This window comes from Podarcis raffonei, chromosome 1 (genome assembly GCF_027172205.1).
Source record: "Podarcis raffonei isolate rPodRaf1 chromosome 1, rPodRaf1.pri, whole genome shotgun sequence".
Classification (NCBI taxonomy): Eukaryota; Metazoa; Chordata; class Lepidosauria; order Squamata; family Lacertidae; genus Podarcis; species Podarcis raffonei.
The window spans coordinates 110,670,849-110,685,325 of record NC_070602.1 but is presented as its reverse complement, the minus strand read 5'-3'; the positions used below and the strand labels follow the sequence as shown (position 1 = coordinate 110,685,325).

The window sequence follows — 14,477 nt, the reverse complement described above, 5'->3', positions numbered from 1 at the left end:
GTCAATATTCACTTTCAGCAGCATAATTGGAATGCTATGAGCTATTTTACAAGTAACACTCTTAAGCATGTTTTGCTGCTATATGCATGAGCTGGAAACAACTAGTTTATCAAGTGATGTAAATGACCAAGGAGTTTGTTAGTGTAAAGTAATGTTTTTAGGATTAATTTGTGCAACCCTAACCTGTGCAATACTCCTTTCTCAGAAGTACGCTTCCATTTTGGGGTTAATTGCAAATAATTGTGCATAGGGTTGCAGCCTTAAAGAAGTATCTAATTTCTACCCCTGAGTAACATTTACCTGCAGATTCCAACAGATAGAAATCCTCATTTATTCCGGAATATAGTCCACAGGCAAACTGAAAATTGTGGAGCGAGAATTTGATGTGTGTATAAGGAAAGGGGTAACTACGGGTTATACTTTTGCTGGCCCTATTAGGTTCTTGGAGGCTGCTAGCTCTTGGGAAAGTCCTATAAAGAGCCCTCATACAGGAATTCATAACATTTCCTGGCAAACATAGTACCATATAGCTTTCTAGATTCCCAGGGGTGAAACTACATATTACCAGGAAACAACAGGGTTCTTAACATCATGTTTCTACCATGAGTTAAATGAGACCCATTTGAATTGGCAAATCACTCCTCCCCATTGTTTCCTGGTTATTTATTGCCCCGGCTGAGCTCCTAAATTAAAAGCGAACGTGGCAGGGGGCAGGGTAAAATCAGCCTCAGTATGGGGAAGTTTCTATTCACAATATAAGATACAACGTTTATTTTTGTTTTGTTAATGTTTTACAATCTACAAAGCATGCACGATTGTTTCAGATGCGAAGGGTGTTATCCAATGGTATGGTTTCTGTGAGTAGAACGGAAAAGGAAGCAGCTTTCAGAAATCTTCCCTCCCCCCCTTGTTGGCCCCCCAAACCGCCTAAATCAGCTCTAAATCCAACCATCTGAAGCAGATTTAAAGGCTGTTTTCCTTCCCATTCCCATGACACAAGGCCTTACTGTCAGCTGAGCAGTGTGATGATACAATCCAAATGTATGTGTGGCCTCAGTATGTGTCTTAACATTGCACCTGTATGCAAGCTCTGTTTTGGAAACAGAAGATAGGCTGCTCCATTGATTTCAGTAGGACTACAGTGGAATAAGTGGTTTGAGGATACCGGTCATCTTTCCTCTTGTTAATCAAATACAAAATACAAAAAGATCTTAATACATTTGCACAAAATCTCCCCTCTCTTGGCTAACAATCTTTTCTGTTGAATTCTGCTCGGTGAGGGTCTCTGTTAATATCCTTCAGCCATCTGTAAAATAGGACAAGTTATATAATTTGTACTGATAAATATGAATTTCTCTATTAAAGCAAAATTAAATCCGAGTGTTGTGTCCAGAACTTGTATCACAATTTCCTGTTATACTGTTTCCCCAGTGTAACCAAGTTGCTTATCAGAGCATCATTTACATTAGATTTGAAAATATTCTGTGTACACATCATACATCTAAAGCACATCCTCTCCAAGAATCCTGGGATCTGTAGTTTGTTAACAGTGCTAGGAACTGTAGCCAGGATTTGTTCCCAGGATTCTTTGGTGGGGCTGTGCTTTAAATGTACACAGCAGACTGTGGTTCTCTTCTTTGTTAGAGGGTAAGGAGTTATGATTTCTCCCTTGCTTGGAGAATCTGGTAAATAGGAAAGTGAAAGAGCTATTTATCCAGGCAGATGTGTGGGACAAGATTGGAAGAAGTAAACAACGCAGCTTCAGGATGCTCAAGGCATTGATCTATTCTAAGATGACGTGGCAGAACAGCTTCTTTGTCCAGCGGACTGTTGGAACTCATAGAGGGAGGAAAAGAAGAGAGGACCCCCTGAGACACCGTGATCTCCTGCTGCTGCTTGCCTTCTGGCTAGGTCTAAGAGTCACAACCTTCCTCCACCCTCTTACAAATATTTTGCAGGTGATTTTTTTTTTGGGGGGGGGTCCAGCCATGCAGTTTGAGAACATCAGGTTTAAGCCCACAAACCAGTGGGACTACTAACAGTGTGGTATTGACAATGTGTGGCACAGGTCACACAACCTGTATTATGTTGAGAATTACTTTTTCATGTGCAACCTTGATTTTTCAAATTTTATTTCTGAAGCTCTGATCTTGGGTGAGAGTGAAAGGACACACAAGTGTAACATGAACCTCTCCACGATCATGAAGCCCTTGAAAGTGTGATCCTATACAAGTCTATGCATAAGTTAATTCCAGTTTGTTCACTGAGGCTTACTCGCTCATAAGCATGCATAGGAAAGCAGCGTTCTTTGAAATATTGGGGCAGTGTCCGCACAGGCTCTTCCCAGAACTACAAGAGTCTGTAGAAAAACCTCGTTGGTTCCTACCTCAAGAGGAAAATACACAGGTCTTTTTACAGTCTTCCTCGATATCAAAGCGGTTAGCATTTCCATCGCAGCCACCGTACCAAAACTGAGCACAAGAATTGGCTTGCTTATCATAATACCATTTTATAATATACACACGGCATGGTCCTTGATCTAATCTTAATTTACATTGTGGAGGGCTCAAGAGATTTTCTTTAAAACAAAAACAAAAAACAAAATATAATTATTCTCATTATAGTGCTTTACAAAAGTAATTGTGGCAATAAAGTTCAAATTTAATCAAACATTTACCATGTTAGAAGTTAAATTTATGAAGGTAGTGCCGATATACGCTACCCCCCAACACGATGGATGGATAAATGGATAGAGTTTCTTCTTCTCTTCAGTATTTATCCAATCTTGCTTTACTCACATCTCTACTATTGTTTAAAACTTTTCCACTCAATTTTTCTCTACCCTTATTAAAACACACCCACCCACCCCTCTTCTGTGTCAATCCCTTCCCATATTCAAACCTGTTCCTGCTCATTTTCTCAGCTGCCTCATGTGAGACAGATAAAAGATGTGGAGCCCTCAAATATTCCACAGGACAGGCGTCTCCACCACTTATGTGAAGGTGGCATTCCTGGGTACCACGTGTATACATTAATTCACATACAAAAATCCTGTAATCACCCTCTAAACCTCTGGAAACCCACAAAAATCCTCTGAGCTCCACCACAATTGCTCCCTCCAAGCCTCCCTCCAAACCCCAACTCTCCATAGGCTTCAAAGATCTGGGCAAAGACTCATGGGATTGCAGTTACAAAGGCTCATGGGATGGCCATTTCCCCCTTTTTCACACAATTTTTGCTGCTTTCCCGCTCTTTTTGCCCCTTTCCCACCCTTTTGCAGTATAAACGGGTTTATTTACTTTCAGGCATCGAGCATATGCATAGTTGCGCATAAGTCGAATGCGCGTAAGCGGGGAGACGCTTGTACCTTCTTTATACTTTACTCCAACTTCAGCTATTGTTTAATAACTCAATTTTCCTTGTAGTTCCCTCTCCCCTTGCTTTATTCAAATGTCTGCCTTCATTTTCCACACCCACTGCCGCTTCATGCAAATCCCAGATCGTGAGGAGGCACTGCAAATCCTCCAATTAGGGTTGCACAACGACATCATTACATTTTTATTATCTATAGGGGGAAATGGAAGAGCGTTAAAACTTTGATACATGTAACGACCTGGTTTGGGTGTAGGTGGCATGGAGGAAGCTGATGAATGAGAAGGTGGGAGCGTTTTCTCTGCTGTTAGCGATGCCAACGGCGGTGATGACGATGGTGATGATGGCAATGATGGCAGTGCTGAAGTAACTGCTGCAGAATATAATGTTATACACACAGAGAGAGAAAAACCATTCAAGAGACTGGATGACATGTCATGTAGCTGATGAAGTAGATTTTAATCCCTGAAGGTTTATGCCATAATAATACCTGCAGTGTCACAATATTATTTGTTATTTTTGCTGCAGCAGACTAACATGGCTATCCCTCTAGGAATTTAAGGAAAGGGTGGTGAGGTTAGTTTGTTTGTTTTTGTTTTGCCTATGAGACATATTCTGTTAAGAACTAGATTGCAGAAAGAATTACCTTTAACAGGAGACAAAGATGTGAGATCATCAGGTTCCACATCGTAGTTCTCATGAGATGACCTGTGCAATTCTTTGGTCTGAAACAAATTTAGTTTTGTTAATTTTAAAATTTAGCGGGGACTTATCACCAGTGAACTTACATTTACTGCCCTCAATAACTTAGGCCCCAAATATCTGAAAGGCCAACTCCTTCCCTACAGACCCTCTTGGCTGAGAAACCTCTTGGTAGTTCCACCGCCCTCAAAATTCAGGGAGTGGTGGTCCCAGAGAGGACATTCTCTGTGCCCTAAGCTGAAGAATTCCCTCCCGACAAAGCTGCATCTGTCACTTGCATTGTTCAGCTTTGTCATATGCTGAAGATGCAGCTCTCGTCTTTTGATATCTGATATATGTATTTTTTAGAACTCCACCTATTCTTCTGATCGTAAATTGTTTTAACTGATTTTAATATTGTATTTTTGCATTGTTGTAACCCACCATGTCACCTTATAGGGAACAGCAGCTTAGATAGATGATAGATAGATAAATAGATAGATAGATAGATAGATAGATAGATAGATAGATAGATGATAGATAGATAGATAGATAGATGGATGGATGATAGATGATAGATAGATAAACAAACAAATATTTGTTCTGTGATACAGGGAAGCCTAATAGAGATCTGCCTCATTTTACTTCTGTCCACAAAGAACCACTTGTGTTGGTTCTTTGTACATGAAAGTCATATATGCTTCAAGTTCAAGACTAAAATGTAGGTTCCAGAGCTTTCAAATAGTGTTTGCCTGATTTACAGAAACATGAAGCATCAACCAGGTGATTGCAGGCTTTAGATAAAATTACCTTTAAATTAAAAGCACTGGAATTAGATCCTTCATTGAAATAACTTAATGGCTAACTAAGCTACTTGTTGAAAATAAGTATTCAGGTTCAAAATACTGAGCTGCAAAGTCAGTTCTTTACAATTAATTTTTAAAGAAAACCTTATCATTTTGTATTTTTCAGCTGTGAACTGTCCTGAGATTCAGATGAAGGGTGATATACAAATTTAATAAGTAATAATAATCACTACAAGTAAAAAGAGAGAATCCAGAAAATATCCAGTAGCCAATGAGTACCGGGATTAATGGTTGAGAAGACTGGCCAAGATTTATAGAATCCTCTTTCACTGTTGTTTCAAATTCATTTGATAAAACTGACTGTCCATTATTACTGTTTGTGTGCAATATGTATTGTGAAGAACGAGAAGATACTGCGTGGATAGATGGTCCATTTATGCTTCCTCCAGCTCCAATCCGATTATATATTAAGGCCCCATGTTCATCTTCACAAAACTGGTTAACAAGTTTGGACTCCAAAGCTTGAAACAAAAGAAAATAAAAACCCATTTAAAAATCTCAAATGTTGGAAAAAATACATTTTGTTCAAGAAATAATATTACTCATGTAATTTTCACTATGTTGAAACAATTTTTTTTAAAAGTAATTGTTTCTTAAGTCTTGGGATAGCTGTTGGAACATTATTTTCTTCACATATGGCAACCCCCAAAGCATAGCCATTTATGTCAAAGTAGATGGGTTGAGTCCAGCTAAGTTTTACTCAGCAAACCCATTGAAATTTGGGGACTTCAGTTAATAAAGCCCATAAATTTCAATCTGTGTGCTCTGAGTATAAGCCTTTTCCTCTGATGGGACTCAAGGCAGTTTACAGATAATAAGAAGAACCATTAAAAACTTAGAAAAAACAAAACACCCCCCCCATAAAAACCATACAAACACTAGCGGAGGAACGGGGGGTGGGGTGGGGAGAGCGCACTGCCCCTGGCACCATCAAGGAGGGGGTGGTGCCCATCACGGCCGCCCCCCTGACATGTGCTGGGCACCACACCCCCAGGATGCCAGCCACACCCCCACCTGCTCTCCGCCCCCAGTGCTGGAGCATGCAGCTTCACCACTGCATACGAATAATCACATTAAAAACAGCATGGCAGCCACCCCTTTGCAAAGAAAGAATTTGCACATCATATTTTATGTTTTTGTGCTTGCACAAAAGTTGGTATATTTTGCCCTAAGCATTTATTAACTGGTGCAGTAAACTATTAAGATAGGTCCACAATATGAAATTCTTATTTGTGTAATTTTAGGAAACTACATAAGAAAGTCTTGCTTTAATTCCTACCCCCTTGCCCTGAGTGGAGAACAACAGAGGTCTTAGCAGAGTTCTCCCTTTGAGAATCTCAGCTTCTCATTCCTATTTGCTTATGTCCTGAGTCACAAAGGGACAAGAGAAGGACTGGGTGATCCATTCTATTTCTGGTCCATGTCAGTGTTGTCTATATTCATCCTTAAGTCTTTTCTATCCTGTTTCCTTATTAGTGTGGTGTGGTTTACCCTTCAACTATGCATGCTTTTACACTTCAGCTATGGCCACTTTGACATGCAGACCCCAGAGCATTGAATATGGGTCAATGTAGCCCTTGGCCTGAGAAAAGTTAGCTATCTCTATAGCTTTGGGATATAAAATCTATGGATGAACATAACATTCCTACATGGCATGCTCTACATCCACTATGTTGTTCCAAGATCTTTAGTGAGGGATGTAGAGGGTAATCTTTGACTGGAGGCACCCAAAAGCTTGAAGATGATCTGTGGGGACCAGTAATTCTTTTAACAACCATGATCACCTGGAAGAGTATTAAAGTCGTCAATGAGGTACATATGTTCTCTGTCAGGGTCTGATGCAATGAGATTCAGCTCCCGCAAGAATTCAACTTGTGTTGGGTCTGAAGTGTTCACAATTCCAATGGCATACATTTCGATGTTAGCTGCATGAGCCTCTCGGACAGCAATATCCAACTTGACGGCTTCTCTCTTATCCGCTTGGCCATCTGTGAGGACTATGGCAACTTTCCTCACACCAGTTCGAGCCCCAAAAAATCCTTCCTGTGTTGCTTTACGGATGGCTGTGCCTGTGTAAGTGCCTTCTCCCATATATAACATCTTCCTGATTGCTTGTTTCACATCCTGTTGAGTTGTGTACCTATTAAGTCCAAATTCAAGCCGAACCTCCAGGCTGTAGAGGACAAGGCCAATTCTGGTGGCATTTCTCCCCACAGTTACTCTGTCTACCAAAGCAGTGACAAAATCTTTGATTATTTCAAAATTCTCTGGGCCCACACTTTCAGAGCTGTCAATGACAAACACAAGCTCCATAGGTATCTCCTTGCATTTGATACCGCAGCCTGCAAAAAAGAAAACAAAATCCATTCAGATAGACCATATGGCTTCCTTTAATTATATACTATATTCCCGATGTGTGATGCATATGAGGATAAGTGCATTTTTAAATTTAAAAAGGGCAAACAATTGCAGCCTGCTATGAATTGACTTAACAGCTACACTCTTCTTAGGATAGAAGTAAGATTGCAGATGAAACAGAACCAATTTAAATTACTTGATGGCTTTAATGGAGACCTTAGTGTGACCGAGACTTTCAAATTATCTATTGCTAATGTGAGATTCACAGTGATAGATGGAATCACAAGAACCTTCCCACAGTGACAAACTCCCCGATAGGTCAGAATCTGGCCACTCCCCATTAGGTCAGAATCTAAGATTAGCCACAATCGGGCTGTGGACCGAGCACTGCTAATATTTGGGGACTGACAGAACACTTTCTCCTTTTGACTTAGACAAGCTATGCAGGCTAAATTTAAAAGTGCCTGCCAAAGGCAGACATCTGTTAGTGTTCTAATTCTCATGGCTCTTTCTGGGTGCTAAACTATTTAAATGTGATTTTTTTAAATATTAAATTGACATATCAAATGATTGGGTGACCTTTTCATTTCCCCTTGGAGTTGCAGATGTTTCGATAATCATTTTCTGGGAGGAGGAAATGATCAGAACAAACAGGCATAAGATTGGAATGAGAAGGCTTGTTGAAAACTTACCACATATCTCTTTAATCAATTTAATTATATCTTCTCTCTAGGTTATAAAAGACAAGAGTGCACATATACATTATCTGACGTCTGCTTTATTCCCAGCAATTTATAGCACGGCCTCTGCTGGCATACCTCAGATTTCAGGCATTTTTCATCATCAGAGTTGTTGCCAATATTGTTCATGCAATGAAGCTTAAGCACTTAAGTACTGGACCATTCAGTCAATGCTTAAATGCTGCAATGCATCGTGGCTTAAGGAGCTTTAAGAGTAGATGCGAATACCCCTGGAAGTTCATAGGCTGCCTTTTGTGTGCGCAGGGGAATATTATAATCCCAATCGGATGCTGCAGCACATTTCTTAAAATATAGAATTTATTTCTCCTAATGGAGACATTTTAGTAAGGCAACTTTTCCACCACCTGCATTTCACAAAGATTATTCTACCGTAGCCAATTCTGTATTGGCTATTGTATGCATCAAATCATTTTGCCTGAGTTGCCCAAGGATGTAAGATAGGATGTCTTTGGTGTCCCACTTAGCACAGCAGTGTTGGTATGTTTGTGTTTGTGTGTGCGGAGTGCAGTGGAGCACTACTGATGGCAGTAGTGCTGCTTGCTAGGACAGAGATGGGTGTGAGTTCAAGGGAGCTTCAGGTGTGTGTGCATTTGTGGGGTTGCCACTGCATTTGCTATCACTTTACCTCACCTCATCCCCATCTCAGTAAGCACAGCATCTCCACTGACTTAGCACAAAGGTGAGCCAAGGTGGATGAGCAGGTGAAAGTCCACCAGTGCAGTTTTTCAGCAGGAGGACCAGATATCCAGCCGTGGGTATTGAAGACAGAGCAGCCCAAGCAAGAAGTATATTTAAATCTGAAAGTGAAGATCCATCTACTCTCTGGATGGAGCTCCAGAAACAACAACATCAGCACACCTGGAACTGAGATCTGCACCTCCTTCAGCCCAGGTCAGTTCCCTCTAAAGCACCACTTTGAAAAATACACATTTAATAGTTGGTCGGCTTCCTGCAAAAACACTCCTTTATTTTTGTGACTTCTTCTTCTAGTGTTGTATGGCTACCATGGTTTCTGAACTACTTTTAAAAAAATATGTGATGTCTACAATGTCATTTTTATTTCATTTGGCCTCTTTTATCCTCCTTTTCCCATTAGCCAGGAAATTATAAAGAAATACTCTGAACAACATACTTTGGTATTCAGTGAGCTTTCTCTATATATGCCTTCTTCAAATAAAGCATTAAAAAAATCTTTTACAGCTGCTCAGTGACACATACAGAGATTGAGATAATATTGCATAAATGAATTTTCTTTCCAAAATATTAATTGCTTACTGTTAGACCTTGCTCGCCCTTTGCTCCGGTTCTGCCCTAAAAAGACAACCATTCATTAAATAACAATAACATTTTATTATTTATGCCCCACCCATCTGGCTAGGTTTCCCCAGCCACTCTGGGCTGCTGACATCATATCTAAAAACATAAAACATAAAGCGTTAAAAACCTCCCGATACAGGGCTGTCTTCAGATGTCTTCTGAAAGTTGTGTAATTCCTTGACATCTGAAGGGAGGGCATTCCCCAGGGAGGGTGCCACTACCAAGAAGGCCCTCTGACTAGTTCCCTGTAACCTAGCTTCTCACAGTGAGGGAACCCTTGGAGGAGGACCTCAGGCAGAACAATGGGAGTGGAGACGCTTCTTCAGGTACACAGGACCAAGGCCATTTAGGGCTTTAAAGGTCAGCACCAACACTTTGAATTGCACTCGGAAACGTACTAGGAGCCAGTGAAGATCCTTTAGGACTGGTGTTATATGGTCCCAGCGGCCACTCCCAATCACCAATCTCTTAGAACAATCTGTGGGATGATTTCCTTGCTACTGTTTTAAGGTTGAAAATGTTTTATGTATTTTATTTTGCTGTGTTAAGTAAGTTACAGCATGATTATGAACCATTCTGAGATTTTTTAAATTAAGAGCAGTATTTAAATGATTTTAATTTATAACTAACAAACAGCATAAGGAGGGTTGTTGTTTTTTTAAAAAAAGAAAAAAATCAACAACAAATACTTGTGTGGGGAAAGGAATTTGGAGAGGAGAAGTCTCCTGGGAGAAAGGAGTATTTAATGCTTTCCCTGCTCTAAATTGTTCCCCTTCATGCCACTCCTCCCACTCCCATGGGGTTCAAATGTGTGTCATTTGTAGTTAGATGATTTTTTAAGTGAAAAAGGATTAATGATTTCTTATGCATATTATTACATACAGGTTCTCCAGCTGAACCAGGGTCACCCATGTTTCCCTTCTCTCCTTTTCTTCCTCTTTCTCCAGCAGCTCCACGATCACCCTTGGAATTAATTACACAACATTCGTAAGGCATCATATTAATCACCTCTGTTTGAAACAACATGCACTGATGGGAAAGACTAGATAGTATTATGTCAAAGTTCCCTACATTTTGCAGCATAAATGGACTCTACCATATGAATTCCAAATACATACATTTTTTAAAAAATGCATGACTTAACAGGCCTGATCCATCCTAATTTCTTGACCACTTAGCACATCAAGACATAATTAAAGCCCCCAAACTGGCCAATCCACCGAACCAACTCCCCACTCCACCCTCAGCAGACTGGGGTGTAGAAGGGAGAGAACTCTGGCACTTAGAGCATGATATTGTAGTCAGTGGCCGTGTAACTGATGTGATTTTCTGGAATAATCACAACCATTCTAAGTGGTCAAGGTATGAAGAAACTCCTTTTGAGTGAATCAATAGGTGGAACCCATCAAGCAGGCTAAAAGGCAGCAGATGGTAGGGAGCATAGATCTCTTTTGCTTGTGATCACCAGTAACAGGGGTTCAGAGACATACTGCCCCTGATATTAGAGCGGGTGGCGCTGTGGTCTAAACCACTGAGCCTCTTGGGCTTGTTGATCGGAAGGTTGGGGTGAGCTCCCGTTGCTCTGTCCCTGCTTCTGCCAACCTAGCAGTTCGAAAGCACACCAGTGCAAGTAGATAATTAGATACCGCTGCGGCAGGAAGGTAAACAGTGTTTCCGTGTACTCTGGCTTCCATCACGGTGTTCCGTTGCACCAGAAGCGGTTTATTCATGCTGGCCATATGACCTAGAAAGCTGTCTGTGGACAAACGCCAGCTCCCTCAGCCTGAAGCAAGATGAGCGCCGCAACCCCATAGTTGCCTTTGACTGGACTTAACCATCCAGGGGTCCTTTACTCTTTTACCTTAGAGGTAGTAAATTGTCAGCAGGACCCATAGCCATTAATGACTATATTTAATCCCCTTAATTTAAAATTGTCTAAACTTCCCATACTATATATTTCAAAATGCCCATAACATTAATTCCACTGCTTTTTTTTTGTTTTAAACTGGGTAACAAGTAGAAACCTGTCCTTAGATTTTGATACCATACCTTGGGTCCAAGAAGCCCTTCTCCAGGAGCCCCACGGGGTCCCGGCATTCCTTGAATTCCTTGCTCACCCTGAAGGCAAGGCAGAAGCGTTGACATTTATTGTCTACCCTAAATCAACCGTCATTGCTTACACAAATTTGATTAAAAGTAAAAAATAAATAAATAAGGGAAAGGTTTTTTATTTGAGCTGTCTGTTCATAAATAAGCTTACACTGAAAGACATTCCAGAAAATGTAGCACTTCACGCAGACTGAATTCTGCATATGTTCTCCTTGGTGCCACATATTAATATTTTCATCACTATATATGTTTGTAGTGCAGATGTTGTGACCCACTTTGGATCATGACTCAGTAGTGAGCGGCAACCCACCAGCCGAAAACCAATGGAGTAGGTAGTGGCAAAGGGCTACAGCACCTTGTGGCCTTCAATATGTTGTTGGATACCCAGGACCCGTAAGCTCCATCTTCCATGACCAAAGATCAGAGATGATAAAGGTCCACAGGTTCCTCATCATTAAGCTACAGGTTCCTCACCCCTAAATCTCAGGAAGCTGAATGTCACTTGTCTGTGTAAGATTCTGGATGCTGACCGCTCAGGGGTTTGCATAACTAGTTGGCATGGCAGAGTCTTCTCATTCATTATCAGAATTAACCAGACAAATCACTCCACCACCATGCACCCCAGTCCCACAGAACAGAGAAAGAGATATCAATCTGTCAAACCTTTTCTGTATCTGAGCTGCGCCAAATTGTGTCAAATTAAACCACAAGCTCCACTCCTGGTGGTCCCCTTCCACAAATTCCTTTTAGTTTCAGCTTTGCAATCATACTCCCCCTGAAAACTAAAGGCTGCCCAGTGGGTCATGGGAATGATGCCACCCAGTATGATGGTATCTGATTGTCTTCAAACCTCTGATTTTCAGACTTGATTAATGACAACCTTCTTGGCAAATGCTTTTGGTCTTATTTGTCTTTCCAATCTATATCAACCCATAACAAAGTTTTTAACATCTCTAAATTGCCAAAAACTGAGCCCAACCCAAATTGCATGTAAAACTGAATGCAAGAAATGTTAATACCTTTGGTCCTTGGATACCTTCACCTGGAGGTCCCAAGGCTCCAGGTGGTCCTTGTCGTCCAGCATTGCCCTGAATAGAGAAACAGCATAGCATCCTTATATGCCTGCAAAATGTGATAATCATTGCCACATTTCATGTCACTTCTACTTAATATGTTTATGAGATACAAGTGGGTTCTTGAGAGTCCATGGCTGGCAGCCAATGTATGTTACAACTCAATCCTAACCATAGATCTGCTAAGAAGCATCACTTGATTTTAGTGGTAAAGGTACCCCTGCCCGTATGGGCCAGTCGTGTCCGACTCTAGGGTTGTGTGCTCATCTCGCTCTAGAGGCCGTGAGCTGGCGCCGTCCGAAGACACTTCTGGGTCACGTGGCCAGCGTGACGAAGCTGCAGCTGGCGAGCCAGCACCAGCGCAGCACACGGAAACGCCATTTACCTTCCCGCTATAAAGCGGTCCCTATTTATCTACTTGCACTTAAGAGTGCTTTTGAACTGCTAGGTGGGCAGGAGCTGGGACCGAACGACGGGAGCTCACCCCGCCGCGGGGATTCGAACCGCCGACTATACGATCAACAAGTCCTAGGCACTGAGGTTTTACCCACAGCGCCACCCGCGTCCCGATTTTAGTGGTACTTACTTCTAAATAAATATGTTTTATCGTTGTCTTAAACAACAATCCATACATCACATAACCCAAGTTACTCTAAATGGTCAATGGATGATGTGGTTTGTGAACTATTGACTTTGACCTGTGATGATGATGATTTAAATCAGCAAATTAATTTAATTAGGACTTTGGATTAACTTTTTGTCTCTGTCAATGCCTGTTATTTATTCTTTATTCCTAAATTAATGCAAAGATTATCACAGATGCAGAGAGATAGGGAAAGGAGACAGTAATAATTATTCCTGAAAAGATACATTTCAATTTGAGAAGTAATTATAACTTACTTTAGGCCCTGGTAGGCCTTCTCCTGCTGGGCCTGGGAGACCAGCTGGTCCTCTGATACCAGGATCACCCTAAAAAATATATTTTTTATAAATTTTCCCAATGTCCAGTTTTACTTTTTCATCCTTATTATTACTTCTATCGTGCTAAGCAATCAATGTGGGAAGGAATCATTAAGGAGAACAAATTAAGCAGAATAAAAAATTCAAGGTTTAAGAGGCACCACAGAGGGAAAGGTAGATAGATAGATGATAGATAGAGATAGAGATATACGGAAATGTGAAGTTTATATATCAGGGCAGTAATATTTAGCTAAGAACTGTAATATACACTTCCCAACAGTATTAGATAAAAACACTACAATCATTTTTAATAGAATAAACCAAACTCCTAATTGGGAAACAATAATTTTATAATTTTACTTAAAATTACCAGATTTTACCTTTGGTCCAGGTAACCCAATCCCTTCAGGGCCTTGATCTCCTGGAGCTCCTGGAAGACCCGGAAGACCCTGAAATCAGAAAGTAAATTGGTTAACTATTAACTGCTTTGCAATGACAAATGTTCCATATTCCCCAATATGGCGGCACACATTATTGAAAAATGACGACAAGTTTGTCAAAATTGCATTTGCTTACAGGTGGGCCAGGGTACCCATCTCCCTTTGGTCCAAATGGTCCCGGTGGTCCTGGATGTCCACGATCGCCCTGTTTGCAAAAAAAGAACATGTTCACATTTTTCAACAGTTATTAGTTGCTAGATGTTCATTTTCTATTTTTTAATTTGTTTTTTGAATTTAAATGAGTATACCAATTTGGTTATTACCTTAGCCCCTGGAATCCCTATTCCCTGTTCTCCAACTGGGCCAGGAGGTCCTGGTAATCCAAGATCACCCTTCAATTAAAAAAACCCACATATATAACCAAAAATATACATATGCAACTAGAGAAGTGAATTTTGAATATTATGTACTATCCTTTTAAAAAATGAATCTGCCTTTATTTAAGGGCTGCTACAAATGTCACAAAATTCCCGTATGAAA

The 14,477-nt window shown here is 40.7% G+C and overlaps 1 protein-coding gene across 3 annotated transcripts in view; it reads right to left on the bottom strand.

Moving 5' to 3' along the window:
* Positions 1 to 756: 756 nt before the first annotated feature.
* The window catches only part of LOC128423651 (collagen alpha-1(XXVIII) chain-like), a 39,240-nt gene continuing 25,519 nt past the window's right edge, over positions 757 to 14,477 (bottom strand). Inside the window, exons 23-37 of one of the 3 annotated variants that reach the window (XM_053409074.1) lie at positions 14,261 to 14,329; positions 14,074 to 14,142; positions 13,878 to 13,946; positions 13,438 to 13,506; positions 12,484 to 12,552; positions 11,405 to 11,473; positions 10,238 to 10,318; positions 9,314 to 9,349; positions 7,970 to 8,006; positions 6,704 to 7,261; positions 5,139 to 5,380; positions 4,019 to 4,097; positions 3,614 to 3,745; positions 2,387 to 2,578; positions 757 to 1,306 (exon numbers count right to left, since the gene is read on the bottom strand). In XM_053409074.1, coding sequence (XP_053265049.1) covers positions 2,388 to 2,578; positions 3,614 to 3,745; positions 4,019 to 4,097; positions 5,139 to 5,380; positions 6,704 to 7,261; positions 7,970 to 8,006; positions 9,314 to 9,349; positions 10,238 to 10,318; positions 11,405 to 11,473; positions 12,484 to 12,552; positions 13,438 to 13,506; positions 13,878 to 13,946; positions 14,074 to 14,142; positions 14,261 to 14,329 — 1,770 coding nt within the window. In that variant the 3' untranslated portion in view covers positions 757 to 1,306; position 2,387. The remainder of the gene's footprint in view (positions 1,307 to 2,386; positions 2,579 to 3,613; positions 3,746 to 4,018; positions 4,098 to 5,138; positions 5,381 to 6,703; positions 7,262 to 7,969; positions 8,007 to 9,313; positions 9,350 to 10,237; positions 10,319 to 11,404; positions 11,474 to 12,483; positions 12,553 to 13,437; positions 13,507 to 13,877; positions 13,947 to 14,073; positions 14,143 to 14,260; positions 14,330 to 14,477) is intronic. The other 2 variants (XM_053409081.1, XM_053409088.1) reach the window with 2 other exon arrangements.